The 25317-nt window shown below is 42.2% G+C and overlaps 1 protein-coding gene across 3 annotated transcripts in view; it reads right to left on the reverse strand.

Annotated features, from left to right (window-relative positions):
* The window catches only part of CLDN18 (claudin 18), a 35400-nt gene that overhangs the window by 8830 nt on the left and 1253 nt on the right, over positions 1 to 25317 (reverse strand). The window contains exons 1-3 of one of the 3 annotated variants that reach the window (XM_025375966.1): positions 14136 to 14578; positions 1051 to 1215; positions 143 to 260 (exon numbers count right to left, since the gene is read on the reverse strand). In XM_025375966.1, the coding sequence (XP_025231751.1) occupies positions 143 to 260; positions 1051 to 1215; positions 14136 to 14355 (503 nt within the window). In that variant the 5' untranslated portion in view covers positions 14356 to 14578. Of the gene's footprint in view, positions 1 to 142; positions 261 to 1050; positions 1216 to 14135; positions 14579 to 25317 lie in introns of those variants that run through there. The other 2 variants (XM_025375965.1, XM_025375967.1) reach the window with 2 other exon arrangements.

Below are 25317 nucleotides of genomic sequence, written 5' to 3' on the forward strand. Positions count from 1 at the left end.
TTGATTTATGATATGGCATGGCTGTCTCTGATAAATTTTTGGTATTTCAGGCACTGACAGTCACATTAGGCGCATGTGTTTAATCAGATTCTTATAACAATATTCATCATGGTGAATGACGAGACCTAGATTAGGAGGTTACCTGGTCTGAACAGTCTGCACCATCCCACCCATGCCGGTGTACATGTTAGCTGTGGACATCCAGAAGTTAGTCACCAGCATGTTGGCAAACACAGACACTCCAGCAATTGCACAAAGACCTATGGGCAAAGAAAAAGAAATCTCCAGAGTTAGTTTCAAGGGATTACAATGTTTCTGAGGCAGGTTATGCCTAGATGAGTTTAGATGAGTAGGCTGCAGAATATTGTATCCTTATAACCAAGCATTGATTACTGAATTCTCGCTATGTGCTAAACATTGTGATAGGTGCTTAGAATGTTTTATCTTGCTAATTGTGGAAGGATATGTGTGTGTACAGAAAGAAATTTTTCATACATCTTGGGACCAAGGCTCAATAGTCCAAATATTTTTGGTCTGTTTCTTTGGTAATGTCAAGATATCTTCCCTTAAAATCACTTTCTAAAGCCTCGCCAAAAAAATGCCTTTTAGGGATCAAGTCACATGACTCTTTTAGGGTTGAGAACCTTTTTTTTCCAGCTGAATTAAAGATTCAAAAGCTTACTAAGTTTTTTTTTTTTTTTTTTAAATAAAAAACCATTTCTTTTAATCAACATGGGGTGTCACAATGCTGCCTAGGCTGGTCTTGAACTCCTGGACTCAAGTGATCCTCCTGTCTTGGCCTCTCAAAGTGCTGACATTATAGACGTGAAGCACTGCATCCAGCTAAGAACCTCTTCTATTGGGGTTGGAGTGGCAGCTAAGACGGACCTTAGCACTCATGATACGCAATTGGGCCTCCACACTCAGATCGTGAATCTCAGTATGAAAAGTTCTGAACCACATTCAGGAGTAGGGAGGAGTCACGTTTTCTCTACCAGAATGATTTGGCTTTGACATTCCAGAAGTGGGAACTCCAGGCTCTGTGTTTACCTGAGACAATGAACATGATCCCGGAGGTCAGTGTCATGTTGGCTTTGGCAGAGTCCTCCATGCTGCCAATGCGGATGCATTTCAGGGCAAAGATGGATACCAGGAGGCCAATGGCACCCAGGACGATGCCTACGATCATCAGGGCTCGCACTGCCTGCAGCATGGCTGTGGGACAAGGGGCAAGACACAGCAGACGAATCAGACCAGCTCAGCACACTTGATTCGGCTCTGGTTTAATAAACCACAACTAACCTGCACCAAACACCTGAGAGCCAGCAAAGTCCATAAACTGTGAACCTTGCCATTGTCAAAGGATGTGGAATTGTGGGAAATACAAAATACATCACTTACAATTCTCTGACTGATGAAGGACATGCACTCAGATGTCTACAGAATCAGAGAATTATGGATGGTTGGAACCGGGGAGGCCCTTGGATTGTACCTATTTCAGCTTCCTCATTTTTACAGCTTGATAATCTGGGATCAGGAAAGGGAAAATAGTTTGTCTAAGGTGAGAGTTCGAATTACTGATAGAGCTTATAGCTGTGACTTCTAACCCAAATATTTTTCTTCTCTTGTGCTTCCGTATGTGATAAAAGTTTTACATAGTTGTGTCCACTTTAGGAAACCGAGAATTCATTTATAGCATATGATGAAGCCAAGGTTGCTAAGTGATATACCAAGGATACTCAATTTTGTCCCTTTCCACAAGGAACTACTAAGATTATGGTGAGCTGTAGGTTTCAGATGTATATAAAAAGATCAATATAACAATATTAGGCCTTTCAACTGGACCACAGTTTATCAGCAGTTCCCTTTCTAGGAATCAGTCATACGTATAGGCCCTACAGGGACTCTTCTGCAGTGCCCTTACCTCCAGATATATCCAAAGTTGTTTCTAGTGCATCCTTAAATTGCTGTGACTCGTTGCAACCATTGTTTACTGAGCCCTCCTGACTGGCCATGGGATGACAGTAGCTAACAACAGATCAGACATGGTCTCTGTTGTCATGGAGCTTATGCCAAAGTGGGGAATGACAGTCACTAAGCGTGTCTATTACAAGTATAAATAATTTAACAAGGAAAACAAATTAGTCCTTCATGTGTTCCAGTAGGCAAGGCCCCTAGTGTGGGTTGGTATGGTGGAGCTGAACTGCAAAACTGTGTGGAGATACTTATGTGCTAGACACCAATTATTTTATTCCTCCAGTATATCCCCTTTTTTCCTAAGTCCATGATTTTTGAAGGAGTTGCCATGTCTTCAATCAGTGTTTTTCAAACTACTTAAAAATTTAAATTTCCAATCTGTCACAAATTGACATCCTGGTAAAATACAAAATCACCTGCTTGAGTGTCACAGACATGTCAAATTGTTATAAATGTTTAGAAATATTTATTCTTGATTTCGGTACCAGAACTGTTCAGGTGGGTAACACATAGTTTGTGCGCCAGCTTGGTACACAGGCCCTACTTTGAGTAGTGATACTGACCTTGATCTTTCAGGCCCTGACTTTATACCCAGTGCCTTGACCATGGCAAATTAATCCAGCATGGGCATCTGAGTCAAACCGGGCAGATGAGACACTTATACAGAATGTCTGTGCTGGACACAGAGAGCATCTGGCCAGTCTCTCTCCAGGGACTGAAAGTATAAGATGCTGTCCTGGGCGTCCAACGTTTCCTTCAGGCAGTGAGCTGCTGTATAATTGCAAGCAGACCAAACCCAACAGGGAGGTAGAGAGCCCTGACAGTCAGTGTTTGAGCTCCTGACTCCAGCTTTTCCTATGGTCCACATACATTCTTTCCTTAGGTTTCAGGTGCTATCCCAGCACCATTATTATTATTATTATTATTATTATTATTATTATTATTATTATTTTTAAATCCCTACCTGTTTGAACTAATTCAGGTTGGGGTTCTGTTACTTGAAATCAAGTGGTTCTAACTTATGAAAGATGGTTTCATCAGTGTCTAGACATGCTAACCTTTAAAGTCTTATTGTTTTTGGAGAGTTTCCACCCCTCCAAGTTCAAAGTCATGACCAGAGTGCTGCTGAAGCCCCTTGCAGATGTGAGGGGACCTCTCACACCAAGTCTTACAGCTGCAAAGACATCGCATTCCGCAGTGTGGTATCAGAGAAGAAGTAAAGGGCATCATTTTTCTTTTTTGGGAAATTGCTGATTTTTTCCCTAGTTATATAAACAATAACTGCTCAATATAAAAATTTCAAGATGTATAGAAAACTATAAATAGGAAATAAAAAACAATAACCTGCTATTCCAACTCTTGGAGATCGCCACCTTTAGCATCCTGGTGGGTAGTTTTCCAGGAAGGAATTTCTTAAAAAGGAGAAGCAAAACCCTCATGAGGCTCCCTCTGTCACCTGGACCCAAGGGAGCAAGTCAGGAGCCAGCTAGAAATGCAGATGGAGACCTTGCCAAGTTTTAACTAGAAGGGGATTGTGGGGTACACTCAAAGGAGGTGTCATTCCTACCCTCAGTGAGACCAGTTAATAATACCCAGGCAAAATTGAAATTTGGAAATGGAAAAGAAACAGGAGAAATGCTTATCACTTTTTTTCTCTTTGAAGGAGATACTGAGGGAATCTGCCTATAGGGCTATAGGCAAAAGGCTCAGAGGAAACTGTGAACAAAACAGAAAGTTCTGTCCTGCCTTAGTTTTCACAGGCAGTTGCTACTTTTGAGTGAAAGCTAGTAAGGAATTTTCAGACATTAAAAAATATAATCCATGGGAAAAAAAAAACCCTACGATGCAGATAATATAATTATCACCCATTTTATGGTTGAAGAAATGGACACTCAGGTGAGGTAACTTGTCCAAGGACACACATCAAGGGAAAGGAGGCGGAACTGGGAGTCAAATCCAAAACTGCCTCAAAATCATTACTTTTCCATCACAGCACATTGTTTTGAGGCACCTTATTCTGGAAAAACAGGTAGAGTCCTGCCTTCCATCAAGGTACAAGGATCTGTAAACTCTTACAGAATGTATCCTCCAAATTTGGAGACGCAACCATAAACAATCATGTTCCGAAATGGATGCTAAGAATGTGGAAGAAAGCACTCTCCAAATCGTCTTAGGGAATAACCTGGCCTGGTAGATTATAAATGTGACTCTCAAGATGACAGCATTCCCATCTCCTCCAGCAGTCCTGGGAGAGAACTCTCTCCAGTCACCTTGGGACGATTTCCCTCTCCTACAACAGCCAACATCATGGGCATCTGAGTCAAACATCAGTGGAGCTGCCAGCATATTCACTCTAAGGTGTGTTTGTATCATAAAGCAATTTGTCATGCCAGAAAAATCGGCAATCAATGAGAAATTTTGAAAAAGGAGAGTTAGATAATGTAGAACTTGTTCAAGTGCCTCCTGCAATGTCTGAGGAACAGAGGCCCTAGCAGCCTTCTCACCAGATATCTGTCTGAAGTATGAATGACAGTGTCCACCTATTCTAGTTCTATCCCATTGATCTCTATATACTTGATTCTGATTCTCTTCTCCCTAAAGAAACTTCTGATTTTAACTTTGCTTCTCTGCTGGGAAGAGAATTCTACAAACAACGATCGTCAGTCTTGGTCCCACTGGCACCTGTCATGGGGGCAGGTACCAGTAAGTGGGAGGAAATTGGCTCCCCTGCTTATGGCTAGAAACCTCCTATGTCTAGTAATGACATGGAGATTCATGGTGGTAAACTCACCTTCCCCTCCACCTGCACGGTCCTACCCTCTGGGATCCTAATCTTCTCTATAGATAAGTAAACAGAGAAAACTGCCACAAAGCAGGTAGCAGGTAGGTTTCTCTCTTAGCCATTTTTTCTCTTACTTGATATTCTGATCAAGAGGCTTATCAGCTGATAACAGGTGAGTCAACAGGCTCTAAAGCCTGATTCCCTGCACCAAAAGTGTGACTACAGCATTCTTCCCAATGAACAATGAAGTGTTATCAGACCTGAAGGGTGGGCAGGATTCAGGGCTGAAAGAAGCAAACAGAAAAATGGGAACTCAGTGTTCCCTCCCTGTTGCAAAACACCTTAATTCCCCAAGTAGCTCTGAGCTGACAGGTGAGGTGCTCTCGGGTGTGGTTTTTTTCAACACAGGCTGCACCTGAGCATCTTCTGGGGGTGCTTTTAAAGAAATATTAATGTTTGTTCTCACCCCCAGAGATTTTCATTTAATTATTCAATAACAAAATTTCAAGGAATAATGCGAGACAACAGCTTTCAAGAAGGGCTCAGCAGAGGTACTCAGAGTGGAGAGTTGGGCTGAAAGAGTGTTCTCAGGGGCTGGCATCACTAAGTGGAAGTGGGAGTGAGGGTGATCGGACAGCAGTTCACTAGCAGCCAAAGGCCTGGACCGGGGCCCTGGTGGAGTAGGGGGATGGGAGGAGCCATACCTTCAGGCATAGCTTGGTCCTAGACTGGAGACAAGAGGGCTAATGGAGGAGCCCAAAGAGGGGAGCTCAGAAGATGGTAGTCTGAGGCCAGACCCTAGAAGAAAGGTTCTTGAGAATAAGATGGGAGAGGCTAGATTCTCTAGAGATTCCAGGGAATCAACACAGAAGTCCTTAGTACCTTGTAAAATTCTACAGAACAATGTGACACCAGGTGAGTGTTATTAGGTAAGTCATTTAAGCTCAATGAAAACGAGTCCTCAGTTCTGGAGGGAGTCAAAGATATCTCTTGCATAGATATGTGAGGATCAGATGCTACTTGGCATAAACCTAAGCCAGGCTCAATAAATATCAGTTTCCTCTCCTTCCCTAAAAACAACGTATCCCTTGGCAAATCCACATAGCTTTGACTTGTACTAACTGTATACAAACGTGAATCCTCTCACATGATGATAAAATATGGTTGAGGATTTGAAACAGCCATGTGTGTGAATTGCTATGGGCAAGAGGGGAAGACAATTTGAAAAGAGGAAGAAAAGAAAGGCCTGGACCTAGCAGCCTTTAGTAGTGGGGAAGATCAGGAAAAATGAACACAAAACCCTCAATGAGCAGGGGAGCTAGCTGACAGGAGAGGCGGCATAGGTGGTTTCTATCTTCACTGACCTTCCTCTTCACCTCTGCTATGATTTGAATGTATCTTTCCCTCCAAAATTTATATGTTGAAACGTAATCCCCAGTGCAATACTACTGCGAGGTGAGGTCTGTAGGAGGTACCCTCAGGAATGACATTAGTGCCCTTATAAAAGGCCTTGAGGGAGCCTGTTTGTCTCTTTTGCCCTTCTGTCCCTTCTGCCACATGAGGACACAGCAAAAGGCACTATCTTTGAAGAGCATGAACCCTTACCAGATGGAATCTGCTGACACCTTGATCTTGGACTTCCCAGCCTCCAGAACTGTGAGAATAAATTTCTGTGGTTTATACATTACCCAGTCTAAGATAATCTTGTTATAGCAGCAGGAACTGTCTAAGACATCCTTTAAGGTGAGATCCACCTACAACTCTGATGATGTGTCTCCCCACCAAGAAATGATGCTGCACCACTGACTAGGCCATCCTAGGGCATGATGCTTTGTGGTAGCTGCCCCTGCCATCTAAATGGGGACCACCACAGCTGCAAGCTGAGCAGGCATTCTGGTTCCTAGCTTTTCTCATTGAGAAATCAGGGTAAGCAGCCTCATTTACCTAGGTTGAAGGTTCTCTTGAGCTGTGTAGACCTGTTCTCAGCTCCCTGTGGTGTCTTCATCATACACAATAACGTGTAACTTTTCGATGTTTGTCCACATATTTGAAGAGGCATGCTGATGCTGAAATATCTTTCTCTTTTGAAGAGAGAGAAAGCAGCTTTACTGAACACCAATAGACTCCCCAACTTTATAACTAACTTATAATCACTTCACCTTCTAGGGCTGGTTTCTTCTACCGGAAAATGGGGAAAGACAAACTGGTTTCATAACCAGTGAAACCGTTCAGCCAATAGCAAGAAATAAACAGACAAGCTCCTTTCAAAAGGATACTTATGAGAAGTCTCACTTTTTTCCCTTATGGATTTTTGATTTAGATTTTGTGAAGGTTTTGTGAAACTGTTCTCTGGATTAAATGTGGTCTGGTTTAAAACTTCACTCCTGTGTGTGTAAATATGATTTATAGGTTGATAGGAAACTCTGTAACTCTCCCGTGGCTGTTGTTTTTACACACTGAAGCAGAAGGGGGAAAATGTAGATAGTCATATAAAAAAAAAATCAAAACCCTCAGTGCCTGCAAAGGGGCTGAGATATAGTGAAGTACGCAGAACACGGGTAGGATGGGGATGGGAAGGGAGAACACAGGGCCTTAAGTGATCTTTCCTTTGGATATTTGAATTCATAAAATGTTTTTGAGTTTGGAGGCAAAAAAGGCTAGAAGATCAAATGTCCTAAGTGTTTGAGAGCCCTGAGTGATGTAGACACAGCAGTGATGATTTAGTGATGCCAAGAGCTAGATCTTGTAAATGGGTCACAGGGCACTTTGTTTGTTTGTTTGTTTGTTTTTTGAGACAGAGTCTTGCTGTCAGCCAGGCTGGAGTGCAGTGGGTTGATCTCAGCCCACTGCAACCTCTGCCTCCTGGGTTCAAGCAATTCTCCTGTCTCAGCTTCTCGAGTAGCTGGGACTACAGGCGCACACCACCATGCCCGGCTAATTTGTTCGTATTTTTAGTAGAGACAGGGTTTCACCATATTGGTCAGGCTGGTCTTGAACTCCTGACCTTAGGTGATCCACCCACCTTGGCCTCCCAAAGTGCTGGGATTACAGGAGTGAGCCACCGTGCCTGGCCCAGCACTTTCATATAAATGTCTTACTGTGAGGCGTTTCACAAATGGGGAAAGTGAGGTCCAGAGATGTAGGTGGCCAAGCTGTGCCCTTGATTCTAGCTCACTTCCCTCTAACTGTAAGGCTTACCACTTTACCAAATTTAGTCAAAATGTTTGCAAGCACTTTAGAAAAAGCATTACTTGACTGTGATGTCAAGCCAGGGACATTATGGAGCCAGGGACATGAGTTTGCCATATCTTTGCCCCCTCTCCATTCTGCTCATTGTTGGCCCTTTACTCGTCCTTTCCACTGTTTCCAGGGAAGGCAAGTGTGAATGGGATGCAAGTCATCCATGCTTTAAACTTAATTCATACTCCTAATTTCACATCATTGATGATATTGTTACAAATGGGTCAACGCCCATATACCCTCTGCGCTTATTGTGCTCAAGCCGAGACCAAGCTCTTCAATTCTAAAGGCAGCCCATTCCTGCATTTAGAAACAGGGTCTGGGCAGGGGAAAAGGATGCAGACTTGGAAGTCTTTGCCTTATGTTCACATCCTGTTTCTGCCATCTTCTATCCATGAGGCCTTGGGCATGTCCTTCCCTCACCCCCAGCCTCAGTTTTCAACTTTTTAAACCTAAAGCTAATACACATTTTCCTGATTTTTGTAAAGATTAAGCTGAAGAGCCAATATGCAGCTCAATAAATAGTAGTTATTTTACTTCTGGCACTGTCCTCAGAGCACTGCATGCTGTATCAACTGTGTGGAATACAATGAGATTGAATCTTGAGCTATCAGTTATACAGAGCTGGTAACATACAAGTATGCAGTCCTGCTACCACCACCATTTACTTCATTAATCTATCTTTAGTTTACACACATAGCCTGTTGCATTGAATTACATTCTTCTACAACTGTAAGTTCCAAAGAGACATGATACATTTTTGTCAGATGAATGAAAAGTTAAGTGAGATATTGCAAGAACAGGGATTGTGCTTAGGAAGAATTTAATAACTGGTAATGATTATTATAATTATTTATTTATATTTATTTTTTGAGGTGGGATCGTGCTCTGTTGCCCATGCTGGAGTGCAGTGGCATGATCACTGTGGCCTTGAATTCCTGGGTTCAAGTGATGATCCTTCTGTCTCAGCCTCCTGCGTTGCTAGGATTACAGGTGCAAGCCACTGTGCCCAGTGATAATTATGATTATTAACTAAAGTATTATAGGTATCTGCCTTTTGCCTTTCTGTAAACACTTTAAGGCTTACTTCTGTGCTAAAAAGTGATACTTTTCTGGGTTCTAGGTCAAAATTAAACTCTCTGGGAGAATCATTGCAAACTTACATTTCTCCCTCCAGGCATTTCATCCAGCTCCTCTGCTTCAGGTCTGTCTTCCCCAGTTCCTCGTCAAGCGCAAGAAAATACTTTACACAGCTGTTTCTGATGGAAAGTTAGGCATTAGGTCCTGGCTGGTTGTTATTCCTTCCAGCTCCTTTAGGAGCCCCACAAGTGTCCTCTTGGGCTGTTTTATCTCCTTGCATTGTTGCCTTTAGCTTTTGAGTTTCTTTCGAGCCTTTTCCTCCTGGTAATCTTCCTGCCCATTCTTACGCTCTTCAAATATTTTATTTTTATAGATGGATGAAGTTTCACTTTGTTGCCCAAGATGGAGTACAGTGGCATGATCACAATTAACTGCAACTTCTAACTCCAGCTCCAGTGATCTTCCTGCCACAGTCTCCTGAATAGCTGGGATTACAGGCATATACCACTGTTCCCAGCTAGTTTTAAAAAAATTTAAACTTACTGTAGAGATGGGATCTCATTTTGTTGCCCAGGCTGGTCTTGAACTGCTGGCCTCAAGCAATCCTCCCACCTTGGCCTCCCAAAGTGCTGGGATTATAGGTGTAAGCCACCACTCCCAGCTCCTGCCCATTCCTTATCTAAGTCATCAAATAGATATTTGTATTTTGGGGTGCCAATTTGTAGCGCAGCCATTCCTGCTGCATGGGGACTGTCTGCTTTTAAGTCCACACTCTTCTTGAAGGCCACAGATTTTCAGTGATTTAAAGTACCTCCTTTTCTGCAAACTCAATCCCAAGAAGTGTTTTTTTCTGGCTTTTGGTGAAATCCTCTTCCCTCAACTCAGATAGGCAGAACTGGGGTACACTTCTCTGGTGGCTGCTGGGAACTGTCCCCCAGTTCCCATGGTGGTTCAGCCCAGCTTGACTTTTCACAGCACAACTAGGAGACAGGACACAAAGCAGCACCCACTTCCTACTTCCCCAACCCCCTATGCTTGTTGTGGGCCATGCTGGGTTTTGTGGGCGATGAAAGACAGGCATATCAGAGTCCTCTGGCCACAATCTTACCACCGACAGAGCTTACCAACAGATGGTCTTGTGACCAACAGTTTCCAAGAGCCCTCAATGCATTGCTACTGGCCCTGACATTCACATTTGCTGTCCTCCAGATGGGATTTGAGGAAGTCATTTCTTCCAGCTTCCCTAAAATCCTTCTCAGAGAGCCAAGGACCTCTCCTTTTGTGGGTCTGAAACATCTCAGATTTCCATGAGTGGCAACTGGGTTCCCTTTCTAAGAGGTCTGGCCTGACATGGAATAAAAGTACCTAGCATCACAAATTCTCCCACCTCTCTTCCTCTCTCCCTCTCTACTTTCTTCTTTCTCGCCTTCCCTTCCTCTCTCCCTCATCCACTGTTCCTTTCTTCCTCCTTGCTTTTTGAAAAAAATGTGCTTTTACCCGTCCCCCGCCCATGGCCATATTTACATTCCTCTGTTATTAAATGCTAGGGAATTTTTACATTGTAGAAATTTACCTCAAACCCCTCCTCTTTCCTGATTCCAGGCCATCCCCACCAAAATGTCTAGCTCTGAATTACACACTATATATTATCTTGTATCAGATGATAGTTTACACATATAATTCAATCATATTTGTTTGAATATAAATTAATGGTATATCTTCTTCTGCAATCTCATTGGTTTTGACTATTTGATGTTCAGGGAATTATCTGTCTGGCAGAACTGAAATAAGTGTGGTTGATGTGTTGCAGCCCAGGCAGTTACGATTCAAATGCTCCCTGTGGTAGAGACAGTAGGTGCTCACCAAATAGCTATGTGCTCCTACATCTCCCAGCTCCTGGGGCCATATGGCTAGTTCTGGCCAACGCACTGTGAGTGACATGTGTTACTTTCAGATTGAAGCAGTTAAGAACTGTTGTGCCTCCTTCAAGCCTTTACTCTCTTGCCCCAGCAACTTTGAATAATGTAGCTACAAGGAGGCTGCTCTTCCTACAGTGGACTTTATGTGGGCAGGAAGTAAACTTTTGTTGTGTTAAGCCATTGAGATGTTTAGGTTTGTTTGTTGCAGCAGCAGACATTAACTACTCTGACTAATAGAGTCTCTGAACTCTAGCCTCTGCAACACAGTAGGCATGCAAGAGATATTTGTTAAATACATGATTGGATGAACAAACGGATCTGTTCCAGGCAGGAGGAGGACCAGGTCCTTTTCTATATATGGAGCCATAATAACAAAAAGTTTGCAGTACAGAAATGATTTACTGTCCTTTTTGGGGGAAGACCTTAACCTGTTTTTAGTTCAATGGCTTGCATAAACACTTAAAATGAACTATTCGTACTATTTAATTCAACTTAATTTATCAATCCTTTGCTGAATACTCACTCTACCAGGCCCTTTTCTGGGAACTGGGGAAATAATTCTTATCTAGTGAAGGGAACCACCACATAGAAGCTGAATGAGACAAATGTAAAAATAACCAAGTTAATAAGCTAAAGTTCTGACTCAAACAGAACTCCCTCACTGAAACTGTCCTGATTTTCCCCCCTCCTGACTCTTCCTACTGAATAACCACTTCCTTTCTGGTGCTCCAAACATCTGCGTCAAAGCCCCATTCCATGTGTTGCCTTTGCTTTGATATTCACGCACACGCCTGTCCCCTCCGCTGGAATTTACGGTGCCGACAAGACCAGTTTTGTGTTGTGTACTCTTTGTAGGTATGCAATAAATGCTTCTTAGATTTGAGAGCAGTGTCACGAGGAGCGAATATGCTCAATGCTATGAGAATGCTCTGGGTTTGGTACAGAGACTTGTGGAATCTTTATTCAATTTGGGGGCTTGAGGAGGTGTGGGGGAAGATTTGTGAGAGGACAGTTGGGGTGGTGGAGGGGGGAATTCAGGGGAGCAGGAGCAATGGGTGTCCAGGACCAAGTCCAGGGTACTGAAAGGACAGAAGAAACAGGATGGGGGGTAAGAGACCGCCACGGAAGTTAGGTGAGGGGTTAGGAAGGTTTGGTGTCAGGCTGTTATGTGTGTACCTAATTAAGCTGGGAATGGGGAACCACAGAAGTTGGTTGGGTTTTGAAATGTCTAAGGAGATGAGAACTGAGAACTAGGAGTTAGTGACTAAAAGACTCTTTATCCTCTGCTATGGTCAAAAAAGCAAATATTCTAAAGAGATGAAGGATAGAAACCAGACTGAGAAAGGCTAAGGGTGAGAGGTAGTGGAAAAATTTAGTCTTTTAATTTGGTTTGTCAGTGACCCAGGAGAGAGACAGAACTTGACAATGATCAGGATCAACAGATTTCCCCGGAAAGGAGGCCGTATGCATAAGTGAGGAGAAGAGATGAAAGAGGCAAGGAAGAGAGGGGATGACCAACAGGGCATGATCCCAGACAGGTGGCATGAGGCCTTCAGAGCCCTGCTGGGGAGGCTGACCTTAGCAGGAGAGTTTGACCTTAGCAGGAAAGCAGGGAGGAGAATCTTGTTCTGTCAAGGGGGAGAGGTGGAGCTATTCTAACAGGGTGTCATGGAGATAGGATCTGTTGATAGAATAGGAGTGACAAGTCACAGTGGAGGCAATGGAGTTTGCCCATTTAGGAGAGTGGGAATATTCAGGAGCCCCGTGTATGGAGACTGTGATACAGAGTGAGTAAGAGATTGATAATATGTAGTAGGGCCCTGGGGAGAGGTTATTGAACATGAAGTCATAAGATATCATGCCTTAATTTTGAATATGAGGACAATCTTTTCCTTTATATGATAGTTAAAATTAGACATAATTAGCAACTCAACACTCCGTGTCGCATTTCCTGAGTCTCACCTCTCCCCTCCCACTACAGCATAATCCCTCCTCAGTTTGGTTCTCTTTTTTCTGGCCAGGTTCTACCTCCCTTGCTTCCCTAAGCAGGTCTTTCCACAGAGTCAGTGATCCTATTGGTCCTGCAATGAGTGGCTTCCAAAAAACAGAATAAATAATCCAGTTCTTCTACTCTGACACCCATCTTCTATTTCTTTCTGAAAATGAACTTGGATTAGTTGAATTGCTCTTCACAATTCAATTCAGTTTCAAGGGCTCTGCAGCCTCTTCACAATTTCTTGCAAATTTATTTCCATCCGCTTGTTTATAAAAGGTATTTGTTTCAGAGAGGCAAAACCTAACATTGTTCTCCTTTCTCCATCACACTCACATCTTGGCCACCCCTTAGAGCCACTAATTAGCTTGATCTATTATTTTCTTGTTTGCATTTAAAAAATATAAATAGAGCTCCCATATTATTCAGAATGCAAAGTTGCGATGATGCATATTTGAAGTAATTATCTGTATTAAAAGCAGGGGTTTATTTCATCTTTAGGGGTGAAAAGATGTCACATTTGTAATTATATTTATATTTTGACACAATATAATTATAATTCTGTAATTATATTTTGATATACATTGATTTTTAGGACAGTATACCAGATATTCTTAATACAAATGCAGAGAAAGAATATTTATAATTTAATGGCAACATTCTTTTTGGTACCCACAGAGACTCCAACTTTGAAAAATTTAATTGAAATGGAAAGAAAATGAAATTAGCTCTCAATAAACTTTTCCAGATATAACAAAATACTCAGCATCCTGCTTCCCTGCTGCCATGTATGTGCAGGCAGGAGCAAGCCACGTGCATGTAATGCACACAATTTATTTTCTCCTTGAGAAACACGAGTTTATTCCAGGTATCATGAACATACCCTTACAGTAGACCCATTCCTCTTGAGGCCTGCCTCCTTACTAGCGATTCCGTCACCTTCAGTATTAACCCTCCGATTTTCTCCTGCATGACTGTTGCCCTATTTGACACAAGCCAGCTTCTCCTTTTATTCACACCTTTTATTCTGAGCCAGAGCTGCCAGGGTCCTCACCCAGAGGCGGAAGTGGGGCTCAGCGCAAACGCCCCCTTCCCTGCGCTCACCTGGCTCACCTGGCCCTGCCCCGGGGTGTGCGGTGCCTACCTGGAAGGCCCAGGATGGTGAAATAGGGCCTGCACTCGGTGAACCCCGAGCTCTGCCTCACGCAGCTCCTCCAGAGCCCTTCGTACTGGAACACGGAGGTGACGGGGTTGTCGTACAGGTCCTGGGTGCTCCACATGTCCATCCCGGTGGCCGCGATGCAGCCCGCCAGCCCCAGGATGGACAGGAGGAACGCCACCACTTGGCATGTGGTGGTGGACATGATCCCGGCCGCCCGCCCTGCCGCTGCGAGAAGCTGCCGCCCTCCTGCTGCCGAAGGTGTGCAGCTAACGCGCTCCTGAGGGGAGCTCTTCTAATCAGATGGTTTCCCTAGGCTCTCAGTATTTGCTCACAGTGTTTTCCTTAGATAGCTCGGTTTCACTCCTGGTTCAAGGGCATTATTTTTACATTTGTTAGAGAAGCGGGCCCAAGAGGCACTTGTCTGCGCTCCACATGCCGGGTGGGTTCAGCGCAGAGCCGTGCCAGGGCGCAGAATTCCCTGCTCCAGGCCGGACCGGCCTCCCTCCAGCTCTGGCTCCTCGGAGAGCGCCGTCTTCTGGAGAAAAGGCTGACGTATCCCCACCACTGGGAACGTGACTGCAGACCACTTTGGCTGACCTTGCTTAACATGGCCCTGGGAAGCACCCACCGTGCTCTGTCTTAAACCAGACTTTTCACATTTTCTCCTCACAACTCATAAACGACTTTTCACTTACATCTTTCCATTTTGATCTTACAGAAATGGGTAGGGTAGGTACTATTATCCCCATTTTTGGGTTGTGAGTCAAGAAAAGTACAGATAAGTTAAGGGACTTGTCCCAGTGCCTGGAACCACAGATACTCTAAAAACGGGCAGGGGTGGGGCTCCCACCTCAGCTTCCAGTCCAGCGCTCTTTCTCTATTTCCATATGGAGCAGCAGGGGCAGGCAAAGTTATCCCCACTTTTGAGAACACGAAGCCAAATCCTAGAGCTATGCTCTTGGTCCACAAGCATTGGAACTGGGATGAGAGGAAGCCAGGGATCCCGTTGGTTTCCATCTCATGCTTTCACTCGTGCCACAACAACCACATGAGGACTCTGTGGCTGACACAGAAGGTCCCACAAAGGCCAGAGGAGGGACCAGGGCTAGCTGGACTGAAGTCCTCCGCCTGGTCACCGAGAGGCTTAGGATCTGCTCCTGACGCTGCCCCTAACTTGCCATGTGCTGGGCATGTTGGGGGCAAACTCCTAAGCCCTTGTAGGTCACAGGTTCTTCATCCATAACATGTGAGATCTAAACTAGAACACTCCAGAGCCTTTTCAGATCTCATACACTATCTTCTACATTTTGCAGAAAAGTTTTCACTAGAATTGGTCAAAATTTTAGGAATTGTATAATCACAGTAGAGAGACTTGGCTGAAGACATCAGGTGTTGTGTTTTGTCTATACAACTAAATTTTGCTACAGAATTGGTTGATGGATGTGGGGGTCAGGTATGTCTGGCCTCTGAATCCAGGGCCTTTTTTTTTTTTTTTTTTTTTTTTTTTGAGATGGAGTCTTGCTCTGTTGCCCAGACTGGAGTGCAGTGGTGTCATCAGGGTCACTGCAACTTCTGCCTCCCGGGTTCAAGCAATTCTCATGCCTCAGCCTCCAGAGTATCTGGAACTACACGTGCATACCACCACACCCAGCTAATTATTGTATTTTTAGTAGAGACAGGGTTTCACCGTGTTGCCCATGCTGGGCTCAAATTCCTGAGCTCAAGTGATCTGCTTATCTTGGCTTCCCAAAGTGCTGGGATTACAGGCGTGACCCACTGTGCCCAGCCTCCAGAGATATTTTTAAATTTTATTTATTTATTTATTTTTTTGAGAGGGAGTCTCACTCTGCCACCCACGCTGGAGTGCAGTGGCGTGATCTTGGCTCACTGCAACCTCCACCTCCCGGATTCAAGCGATTCTCCTGTCTCAGCTTCTTGACTAGCTGAGATTACAGGCACCTGCCACCACACCCAGCTAATTTTTGTATTTTAGTAGAGACAGGGTTTCACCATGTAGGTCAGGCTGGTCTCGAACTCCTGACTTCAAATGATCTGCCTGTCTCGGCCTCCCGAAGTGCTGGGATTGCAGGTGTGAGCCACTGCGCCTGGCCCTCCAGGGACATTTTAATGAGACTCTCCAAAATCTGGACCTCAAGGCCCTGAAATACACACACACACACACACACACACACACCCCCACACCCACCCACCCACCCACATACATACTCCAATCTTTAACCTATATAGATCTTTACAGGTTCTCCAGGAAACGAGCCTCTCCGTCTGGACATTTTGTTATCTTGGGTGCACCCAGCCACCGCTCCCACAGCATTATTCCCAGCAAACACAGAAAGCAAACAGGGAAGAACTACCCATAATTTGAATGGAGGCAACACTTCCCTTCACTGCACACCTTACTTTAGGTTCCGTGATCAGTGTTTCTAGAGAGTGAAGCATGAGCCAGAAAGCCTAAAAGAAGACGGTAAGCAACAGTTACATGATTTACAGTGAAGGAGTGTTGATGGCTGTGTATCCCTTGAGTTGAGTTACAAGGCCAGTTCTAAAAGGAGGGAAGGGGACAGCCAGAAGTGACACTGGTTTCTGCTGGTGGGCATAGATTGACCAATTAGGTTGAAAACTGTTGTTGGAATAATTCAGGAATGATTCTACCACTGTTTCCATGGATAGAGTCTATCTTACTTTTATTTCAACCAACAGGCAGGCTTTTTATCCTCATTTAAAAAATTTATTTCATTTTAGGCCGGGCGCGGTGGCTCAAGCCTGTAATCCCAGCACTTTGGGAGGCCGAGACGGGCGGATCACGAGGTCAGGAGATCGAGACCATCCTGGCTGACACGGTGAAACCCCGTCTCTACTAAAAAATACGAAAAACTTAGCCGGGCGAGGTGGCGGGCGCCTGTAGTCCCAGCTACTCGGGAGGCTGAGGCAGGAGAATGGCGTAAACCCGGGAGGTGGAGCTTGCAGTGAGCTGAGATCCGGCCACTGCACTCCAGCCTGGGTGACAGAGCGAGACTCCGTCTCAAAAAAAAAAAAAAAAAAATTTATTTCATTTTAAAAAAAATTTATTTTACTTTAAGTTCCAGGACACATGTGCAGGTTTGTTACATAGGTATACATGTGCCATGGTGGTTTGCTGCACCTATTGACCCATCATCTAGGTTCCCTCCCCTCATCCCCTCAACCCCTAACAGGCCCCAGTGTGTGTTTTTCCCCTTCCTGTGTCCATGTGTTCTCATTGTTCAGCTCCCACTTATGAGTGAGAACATGTGGTGTTTGGTTTTTGGTTCCTGTGTTAGTTTGCCGAGGATGATGGCTTCCAGCTTCATCCATGTTCCTGCAAAGGATATGATCTCATTCCTTTTTATGGCTGCATAGTATTCCATGGTGTATATGTGCCACATTTTCTTTATCCAGTCTATCATTGATGGGTATTTGGGTTGGTTCCACATCTTTGCTATTATAAATAGTGTTGCAATAAACATACATGTGCATGTGTTTTTATAGTAGAATGGTTTATTCCTTTGAGTATATACCCAGTAATGGGATTGCTAGGTCAAATGGTATCTTTTTAATTCTTTTTTTTTTTTTTTCTGTCACCCAGGCTGGAGGGCAGTGGCGCGATCTCAGCTCACTGCAAGCTCCGCCTCCCGGGTTCACGCCATTCTCCTGCCTCAGCCTCCTGCCTCAGCTGGGACTACAGGCGCCCACTACTGCGCCCGGCCAATTTTTTGTATTTTTAGTAGAGATGGGGTTTCACTGTGGTCTCGATCTCCTGACTTCGTGATCTGCCCGCCTCGGCCTCCCAAAGTGCTGGGATTACAGGCATGAGCCACTGTGCCCGGCCTCTTTTTATTCTTAAAAAGCTCTATCGGTTTGATTTTCAGATGTTCAATTTATGACATTTGTCTAACCCGACCCCAACAATACATATACACGTGTTAGAATACGACCAAAAACATAGATTGAAGATGGAAAAATAAAAAACAATAGTTGATTAAAGTTATCTATTTTTCATCTGTGGCAGTTCCTCCCCCAGTTTCCCTATGCAAATGTTTTCCTGCAGAGTTTCAAAATAGGGAAAAATGTTACTCAGATAACAATGAATTAAATTTTCTTTCTTGACTGAAATGGAGACAGTGTCACTTTTTTGAAAATAGAAAAAGTTAATTTTAAAGGATAAACTAAGACTATCTCTTCCTAGGCAGAAGACTGAACGAGAGGAGGGAAATTGTAAATCTACAGACTTCTTCTTCTGTGTAAAATAAATATTGATGTGTTTTAAAACACCGGGAAGATAGGATTTTTTACTTCCTGGTAAGTTTTCTGGGCTCTGAGCAGACTACTATTTTAGCCAAATCAGCCAAAAAATGAATGGGGGTCTGCAGAGGAAAATATGACTTTCTCATTTATGGCAATAGGCTTTATTGAAACATATCGATGTATCTCTACCAGATAAGTCCAGGTCTGATTCTGTTTAACAATAATGGGGTTGGTACAACTTTGTTTAATCACCTTTAAAATGGAGCTAAATTTTTTGCTGACTTCCTAGGGGAAATCATCCCTACATTCAGGTTTAAATACAGCCCTGGCAGTGTCATTTCAGGTTGTAAGCTTCCAGGAGCTTATATTATTTTACTGACATTGGAGAAAACATTTCCACCACTTTTTATAACACTGTCTATGGTAATTAGGCAAAAATGGTGGCATAGATAACAATAGAAAAGATTATAGCTAGGAATTAGGAAGAAGTAAAATGAATATACTAATGAGAAAAACAATTGACACATCTATTAATTTTTTCTTCAAAAATATTACTACATTATATATCCATAAGTTTTAATTTCACCTTTTGGTGTGCATAATAGAAAATTTGGAGAGAATTTGAACAAATTGCTCACAATTTTAAACCCTAGACAAAATATTTGGCATACTTCCTTCTTATCAATTATCTGTATGTATTTTTTACATAAAGGATAATATAGTTTGATGTTTTGCTCTTTTCACTTAATTGTATTAGTTTCACCAAAGCTCTTGTAAACATCATTTAATATGAGTGTGTTAGTATTTCATTATATAGAAGTGCTATTATTCACCTATTTTTGTATAGTTAGATTGTACTTTCCCCCATTTTTTTGAATAAAAGGCAGTGTTATGATGAACATCTTACAGATAACTCTTTGTCAGCATTTCTGATGACTCTTTTAGGATAGATTCCTACGAGTGAAATTAAGTTGTCAAAAACTGTGAAGTTTTAAAAAATCTTTTTTTGTACATAACCATATTGCTTTCTATGAATTTTATCCTAACAGCAGTGTTTGAAAGTTCTTATCTCTTTACATCCTAGTCTACATTGTGAATTTGGCAAGTTATATATGTATACGATTACTTGTTTTAACTTGCATCTCTTTAATTACTGAGTTTGAGTCTTTAAAAAAAAAAAACGAATATAAGTTCATGTCCTTTGCAGGGACATGGATGAAGCTAGAAACAACCATTCTCAGCAAACAAACACAGGAATAGAAAACCAAACTCTGCATGTTCTCACTCATAAGTGGGAGTTGAAAAATGAGAACACATGGACACAGCAAGGGGAACATCACACACCGGGGCCTGTCGGGGCGTGGGGGGCAAGGGGGCGGATAGCATTAGGAGAAATACCTAATGTAGATGGTGGGTTAATGGGTGCAGCAAACCACCGTGGCACATGTATACCTATGTAACAAACCTGCACATCTGCACATGTATCCCAGAACTGAAAGTATAAAAATAAAAAAAAAAAGTTTATCATCAAAAATAGAAAAGAAGAAAAACAAAAACCCAACAAGTTTGTATGAAGCATTTGATCTTTGTTCTTTTCTTGAATTGTCAGTTTGTATTCCTTCCTCACTGATTTACTAGAATTTTAGCACTTTTTCTGTCAGTTTATCTGAGCTACGTATTTGTTAAGGATTTTAATACATTGCTGTAATTACTAAAAACATCTTTTCCCATTGATTATTTGCTTTTAAATTCCGTTCATGATTTAGGAAAAAACATATAATGTATTTTATTCTATGTGCTTCCTGGTGCCTGGTACATAAAGTATGCTCAATAAATATTTGATGTAGTCAAATCAGTTTACTTTTTCTTTGTGTTTTCCTTCACTATTTCTATGCTGAGAGAATAGTTTCCATTTAGGAGATAGTTATTCTGGAATTATTTTGTAATTTTAAAATGTTTAAAATTATCTTATATTTTAAAATATTTAATTAATCTAGGATTTATTTTGGTATATTTGTTAGTCATACTGTAATTACTTTTTCCTTCCAAAAAAGCTAGTCAATAACTTCTACAGCATTAACTAAATAACTTCCTTTTTCTTCATTGCTTTGTAAAATCTTCTCTATCTTATATTCAACTCACATATATGTCTTTCTGATTTTAGATTTTGGTCCATTAATCTCTTTGTCCATCCTTGTGCCAAAGCATACTTTTAACTTTCAAAGCTTTAATATTTGGTTGAATATCTGGCAGCGTTAGCCCATCACTTTATTATTCGTTAAAAAAAAAAAAACTTTTGTTTTTTTGTCTGCTTCTTCTTATACCTAGACACTTCGTCAAGTTCCCATGGGGAAACTCTTACCGGTATTTTGACAAGAATTCTTGTAAAGGAGAAGAGCTCAGGCTCTGAAGAACGCCTGTATGGTCTGAATCTTCTTCCTGCCATTTACTACCACAGTGCCATTAAGCAAATATTTTAACCTCTTTGTGCTTGTTTCCTCACCTACAAAATGGAGATAATACTACTACTTACTTCATAGGGTAGTTGCAAAGATTAAAGTATGTATAGGTAGTTTATCTAAATTTTTTTTTTTTTTTTTTTTTTTTGAGACAGAGTCTCACTCTGTTGCCCAGGCTTGAGTGCAGTGGTGCAGTCTCGGCCCACTGCAACCTCCACCTCCTGGGTTCAAGTGATTCTCTTGCCTCAGCCTCCTGAATAGCTGGGACTTCAGGCGTGCACCACCACACCTGGCTAATTTTTTTGTATTTTTAGTAGAGACAAGGTTTCACCATGTTGGTGAGGCTGGTCTCGAACTCCTGACCTCAAATGATCCCCCCCGCCTTGGCCTCCCAAAGTGCTGGGATTATAGGTGTGAGCCACCATGCCTGGCCTAAATTTTTATAATTATTTAACTTATGTATATTAATACAGGCATATATTAATTTCTTTAAATAAATTTTTATTATTCTGACTCTCCAGCTAAATCACAACAGGCATATGTTAATTTCGTAAAACAATGCTTGGCACATAGCAAGGTCTTAATAAATTCTATTATTATTATTACATGTTAATTAGAGACAAATTTACATTTTAATAACATTCCCATCTAGAAACTTGTATATTTCTACTAAGTCTTTAAAAAATTTCTTAGTAAAACTTTTTTCATTTTGATTTTGCCAACTATTTAAACACATTAGTCTTAAGTGTTTAACAGATATCATTGTACTGTGCACTCCACCTTCCCCAGCCCATATCACACATAAGCAGAACTAAGTTCTTTTAATTTTCTTAACATAGTACACTCTCTCATGCCACTGTGATTTTCCAAGATGATGGTCTCTCTTTCTGGAAACCCCTTTGTCTCTTTATCTTCTTGGGTAGTTCATATCTGTTGTTATTGACTCAGTGCAGCTGTCATTCCTTTTGGAAGCCTTCCCTTTCTTCATGGTCTGCACGCTGTACCAGACATGGCACTTACTACAATTTATTGCTGTGGTTCTTAACCAGGGATGATTTGCCCATAAGAGGACATTTAGCAATGTAAGGAGCCATTTTTGGTTGCCATAACTGGTGTGGATGGGTATTGATGCTACTCATATCTGGTGGGTGGAGGCCAGAGATGCCTTTAAATGTTCTACAGTGTGCAGGAGAGGCTCCTACAGAAAAGAATTATATGGCCCACAATGTCAATAGTGCTGAGGTTGAGAAACTCTATGTTGCAATGATCTGTTTACTGTATGTCTGTCTTCCTAGATTCATGAGTCCTTTGACACCTATATTCCCCATGTGCAGACTGCCTGGGACAGTGTAGGTATTCAATAAATGTTTGTTGAATGAATAAATATTTCTTCTAATGCCACAATTTCTATATTGTTGTTTATTTCCTTATTATTTCCATGTGTGTGAAAGGACCAAAGGCCTTTGCTTTTTGTTCCTTGATCCCTCCAAGAAGGGACCTTGTCTAAACCCAGTCAGTCCAGAAAAGGTTGACTACTGGTTACGGGCATAGTGAAATGACTTTGCCCAGTAAGGTGACCACCAGTTCTATGCCTAGGGTTTCTCTGGAGGATTTAGTAGTATCTGTCTTCTTCCCTCTGAGCCTGAGGGTCTGTGTTTCCATCCTCAGGGTATGTTAGCTTCTCAATGAAAATTTTAAAATTCCATACTTTCATTTCAATGTAAATGAGAAACAAATTAAAACAAGAATGTTCCAGATCCTTTGGCTGACTACTTACGGATTATGTTTGTGTTGGTGTTTATGATCATATTTGCGCCAGAGGACAGCCAAATGACATCCTCAATTGCTAATGAACGGAGTCATGTAGCTTAAACAGAAAATAGAATTGGGGGAACTCCAAACTCAAATGCCTGCACGCTGGCGGTCAGTACGTTAGCATCACCTGCAAGCATTTCACAGGCCTGTCTTTGGTCAGACCTGATTGCTACAATTACTGGTAGTAAATACAGAGCAAACAACTTTTTTTTGTCTAATTCTAGAAATAAGTGGGTTAAGATAGCCATTAGAGCTGGATTTCAGGAGCACCACAATACAACCTTTCCTTAAACAAGCAACACTATTGCAGAGAACTATCAAGTCATAGACACCTCATTACCCCAGACAAGAGAGAATGCTTTGCTGAGAGGGTGGTGGCTAAGTGTGAGGCATGATTACCTTAAAGTTAGTATTATTTTGTAAAACACTTCTATGTGAATAGAGAATCTATGTTGTTAATATCAAGGTTGAACACTAAAACAGGTGAAATTAAAAAAAAAATCCACTTGTTTGAGGCTGTATCTTTGTCCTGTTTCACCCCAAATGAAAATGAGCACTATCTCTCACACTCAGTTGCATTTTACATATGGGCTTATTAGTTTTTTAGTATTATGTATCTTACATTTGCAAATGTGGTTTTTGTACTTGTATAAGACATACGCATAAGAAATTTAAGTCTATTGTTATACTTGTATATATTAAAATAACATTAAAATAAGTATACTTTAGATCAACCTTGATGGTATGTAAGAATTTTTTCTTTTAAAAGGGACTCTATAATCTATAATATTCTCTTTGAAAAATACTTCTATAAACTATCTATTAAATAGTCAAATAGTTTTATTTTACACACACACACACACACACACGTTTTAAGAGAAGGCATAACAGGTAGATTCAGTCTGGTTCGGTTTTAGATCTTTGAGCCTGGGCAAGTCACCTTGCTCCTCTGAGCCTCCATCTCTCTATCTCTCCAGCATAGGAATGGGGGGATGTGGCCGGGCGTGGTGACTCACGCCTGTAATCCCAGCACTTTGGGAGGCCGAGGTGGGTGGATCATGAGGTCAGGAGATGGAGACCATCATGGCTAACATGGTGAAACCCCGTCTCTACTAAAAAAAAAAAAAAATATATATATATATATACACACACACACACACATACTCTATATATATATAGAATATATTAATATATAAAATATATTAATATATTCTATATATATATATAGAATGGGGGGATGTTGACAGCTGTTGTTAGTCCAGGACCCCATTCAAGGAGAATTCTGTATGGGCCTGCAGCATCAGACTTAGGCAAGCGATGAGAACAGGAAGGTGCTTCTGCACTGGGAATTTCTACCTTGGGTCAGGAGAGATTTCTGTTTTGTGTCTTAGGGCTCGCTATTAGGGCTGCAAGCCAGGGCTTAGGTGCAGACAGGACAGGGTTTTAGCTCTGGCTACATCTGTAAGTGTCCTTGGGCAAGTTACTCAGAATCAGTTTTCTTGTCTTAAAAAGTTATAATTGTAGTACCAAACTAACAAGGTGGCTGTAGAGATAATACAAAATATTGTAAGGCAGTTGCCTACTCAAGTGCTAGTGCATGATTTGTCATTGTTATTTCTCCTTTGTGAAGCAGAATGAAGCCCTCAGATGTCACTGTGGGTGCTGTGTGTGGCATGAGGTCAGCCATAGGCTGATTCTCCCCACTATGGCCTGTAACTGCATGGACCCAAGTCCTAGCCACTGGGCAGGTTTTGGGCACTTTGTATCTGCAGTGAGGGAGAATCTCAGTGGCAAGTGGTTAGACCAAGAGCTAAGGAGGGGTCAGCAGGACATAGGAATGTGGAAGTGGTTCACCTTCCTTCTGGTCCCTAGTGGAGGAAGACCCCACTGACCAGCTGCCAGTTACCCACCCATCTGGCTCACGTTCTGCTGCTTATACCCAGTCCCTCCTTCCCACTTTGGTTCTACTGCCTTTGCCTTCGACTGTCCTACTGATTCAATCTCTTTTGCATCTTCTTGCCAGATTAATATCCTTGAAATACCACAATCCCAAACCAAACAACCAACCAACCAACCAACCAACCTCTCAATTCCAAACGCCTTAGCCTGGCATCCATTGCTCTCCATAATCGTCCCCACAAAAACTTTCTTCCCCAGCCAAGGTCATTCTTTCATTGCCCTGGAGTAAGACTTGGGTGGTGGCACCCTCATGACTTTGCCTATGCTGTTTTTCCTTTCTGTATTGCTGCTATCTCCAAATCTTAACTCCTTTTCACAAGACACTTGTGGTTTTTCCACCTTGACGAAGTCTTGCAGTTTCACCCTCCTCTCCTGCTGCACTGGCCCTCTGTTCCCCTCACTTGGCATATTGTCATACCCAGCCTGGTGCACTCTTTTATATTTTGGGAATGGCAGGCCCACAGATTCCTGAGGCTATAGGAAGCTCTCCATAAATAAGTGTTGAATGTATAAAAGAATAAATCACCGTATGATTCAAGTCTTCTCTTGTTACCTTTTTTGTGTGTCTAAGTCTTGACCCTGGAGTCAAATGGCAAATTCCTGGAGGAGAAAGCCCCATCTTTTCCATTTCTGATCCTGTTTACATTGCC

This window comes from Theropithecus gelada, chromosome 2, assembly GCF_003255815.1.
Source record: "Theropithecus gelada isolate Dixy chromosome 2, Tgel_1.0, whole genome shotgun sequence".
Taxonomy (NCBI): Eukaryota; Metazoa; Chordata; class Mammalia; order Primates; family Cercopithecidae; genus Theropithecus; species Theropithecus gelada.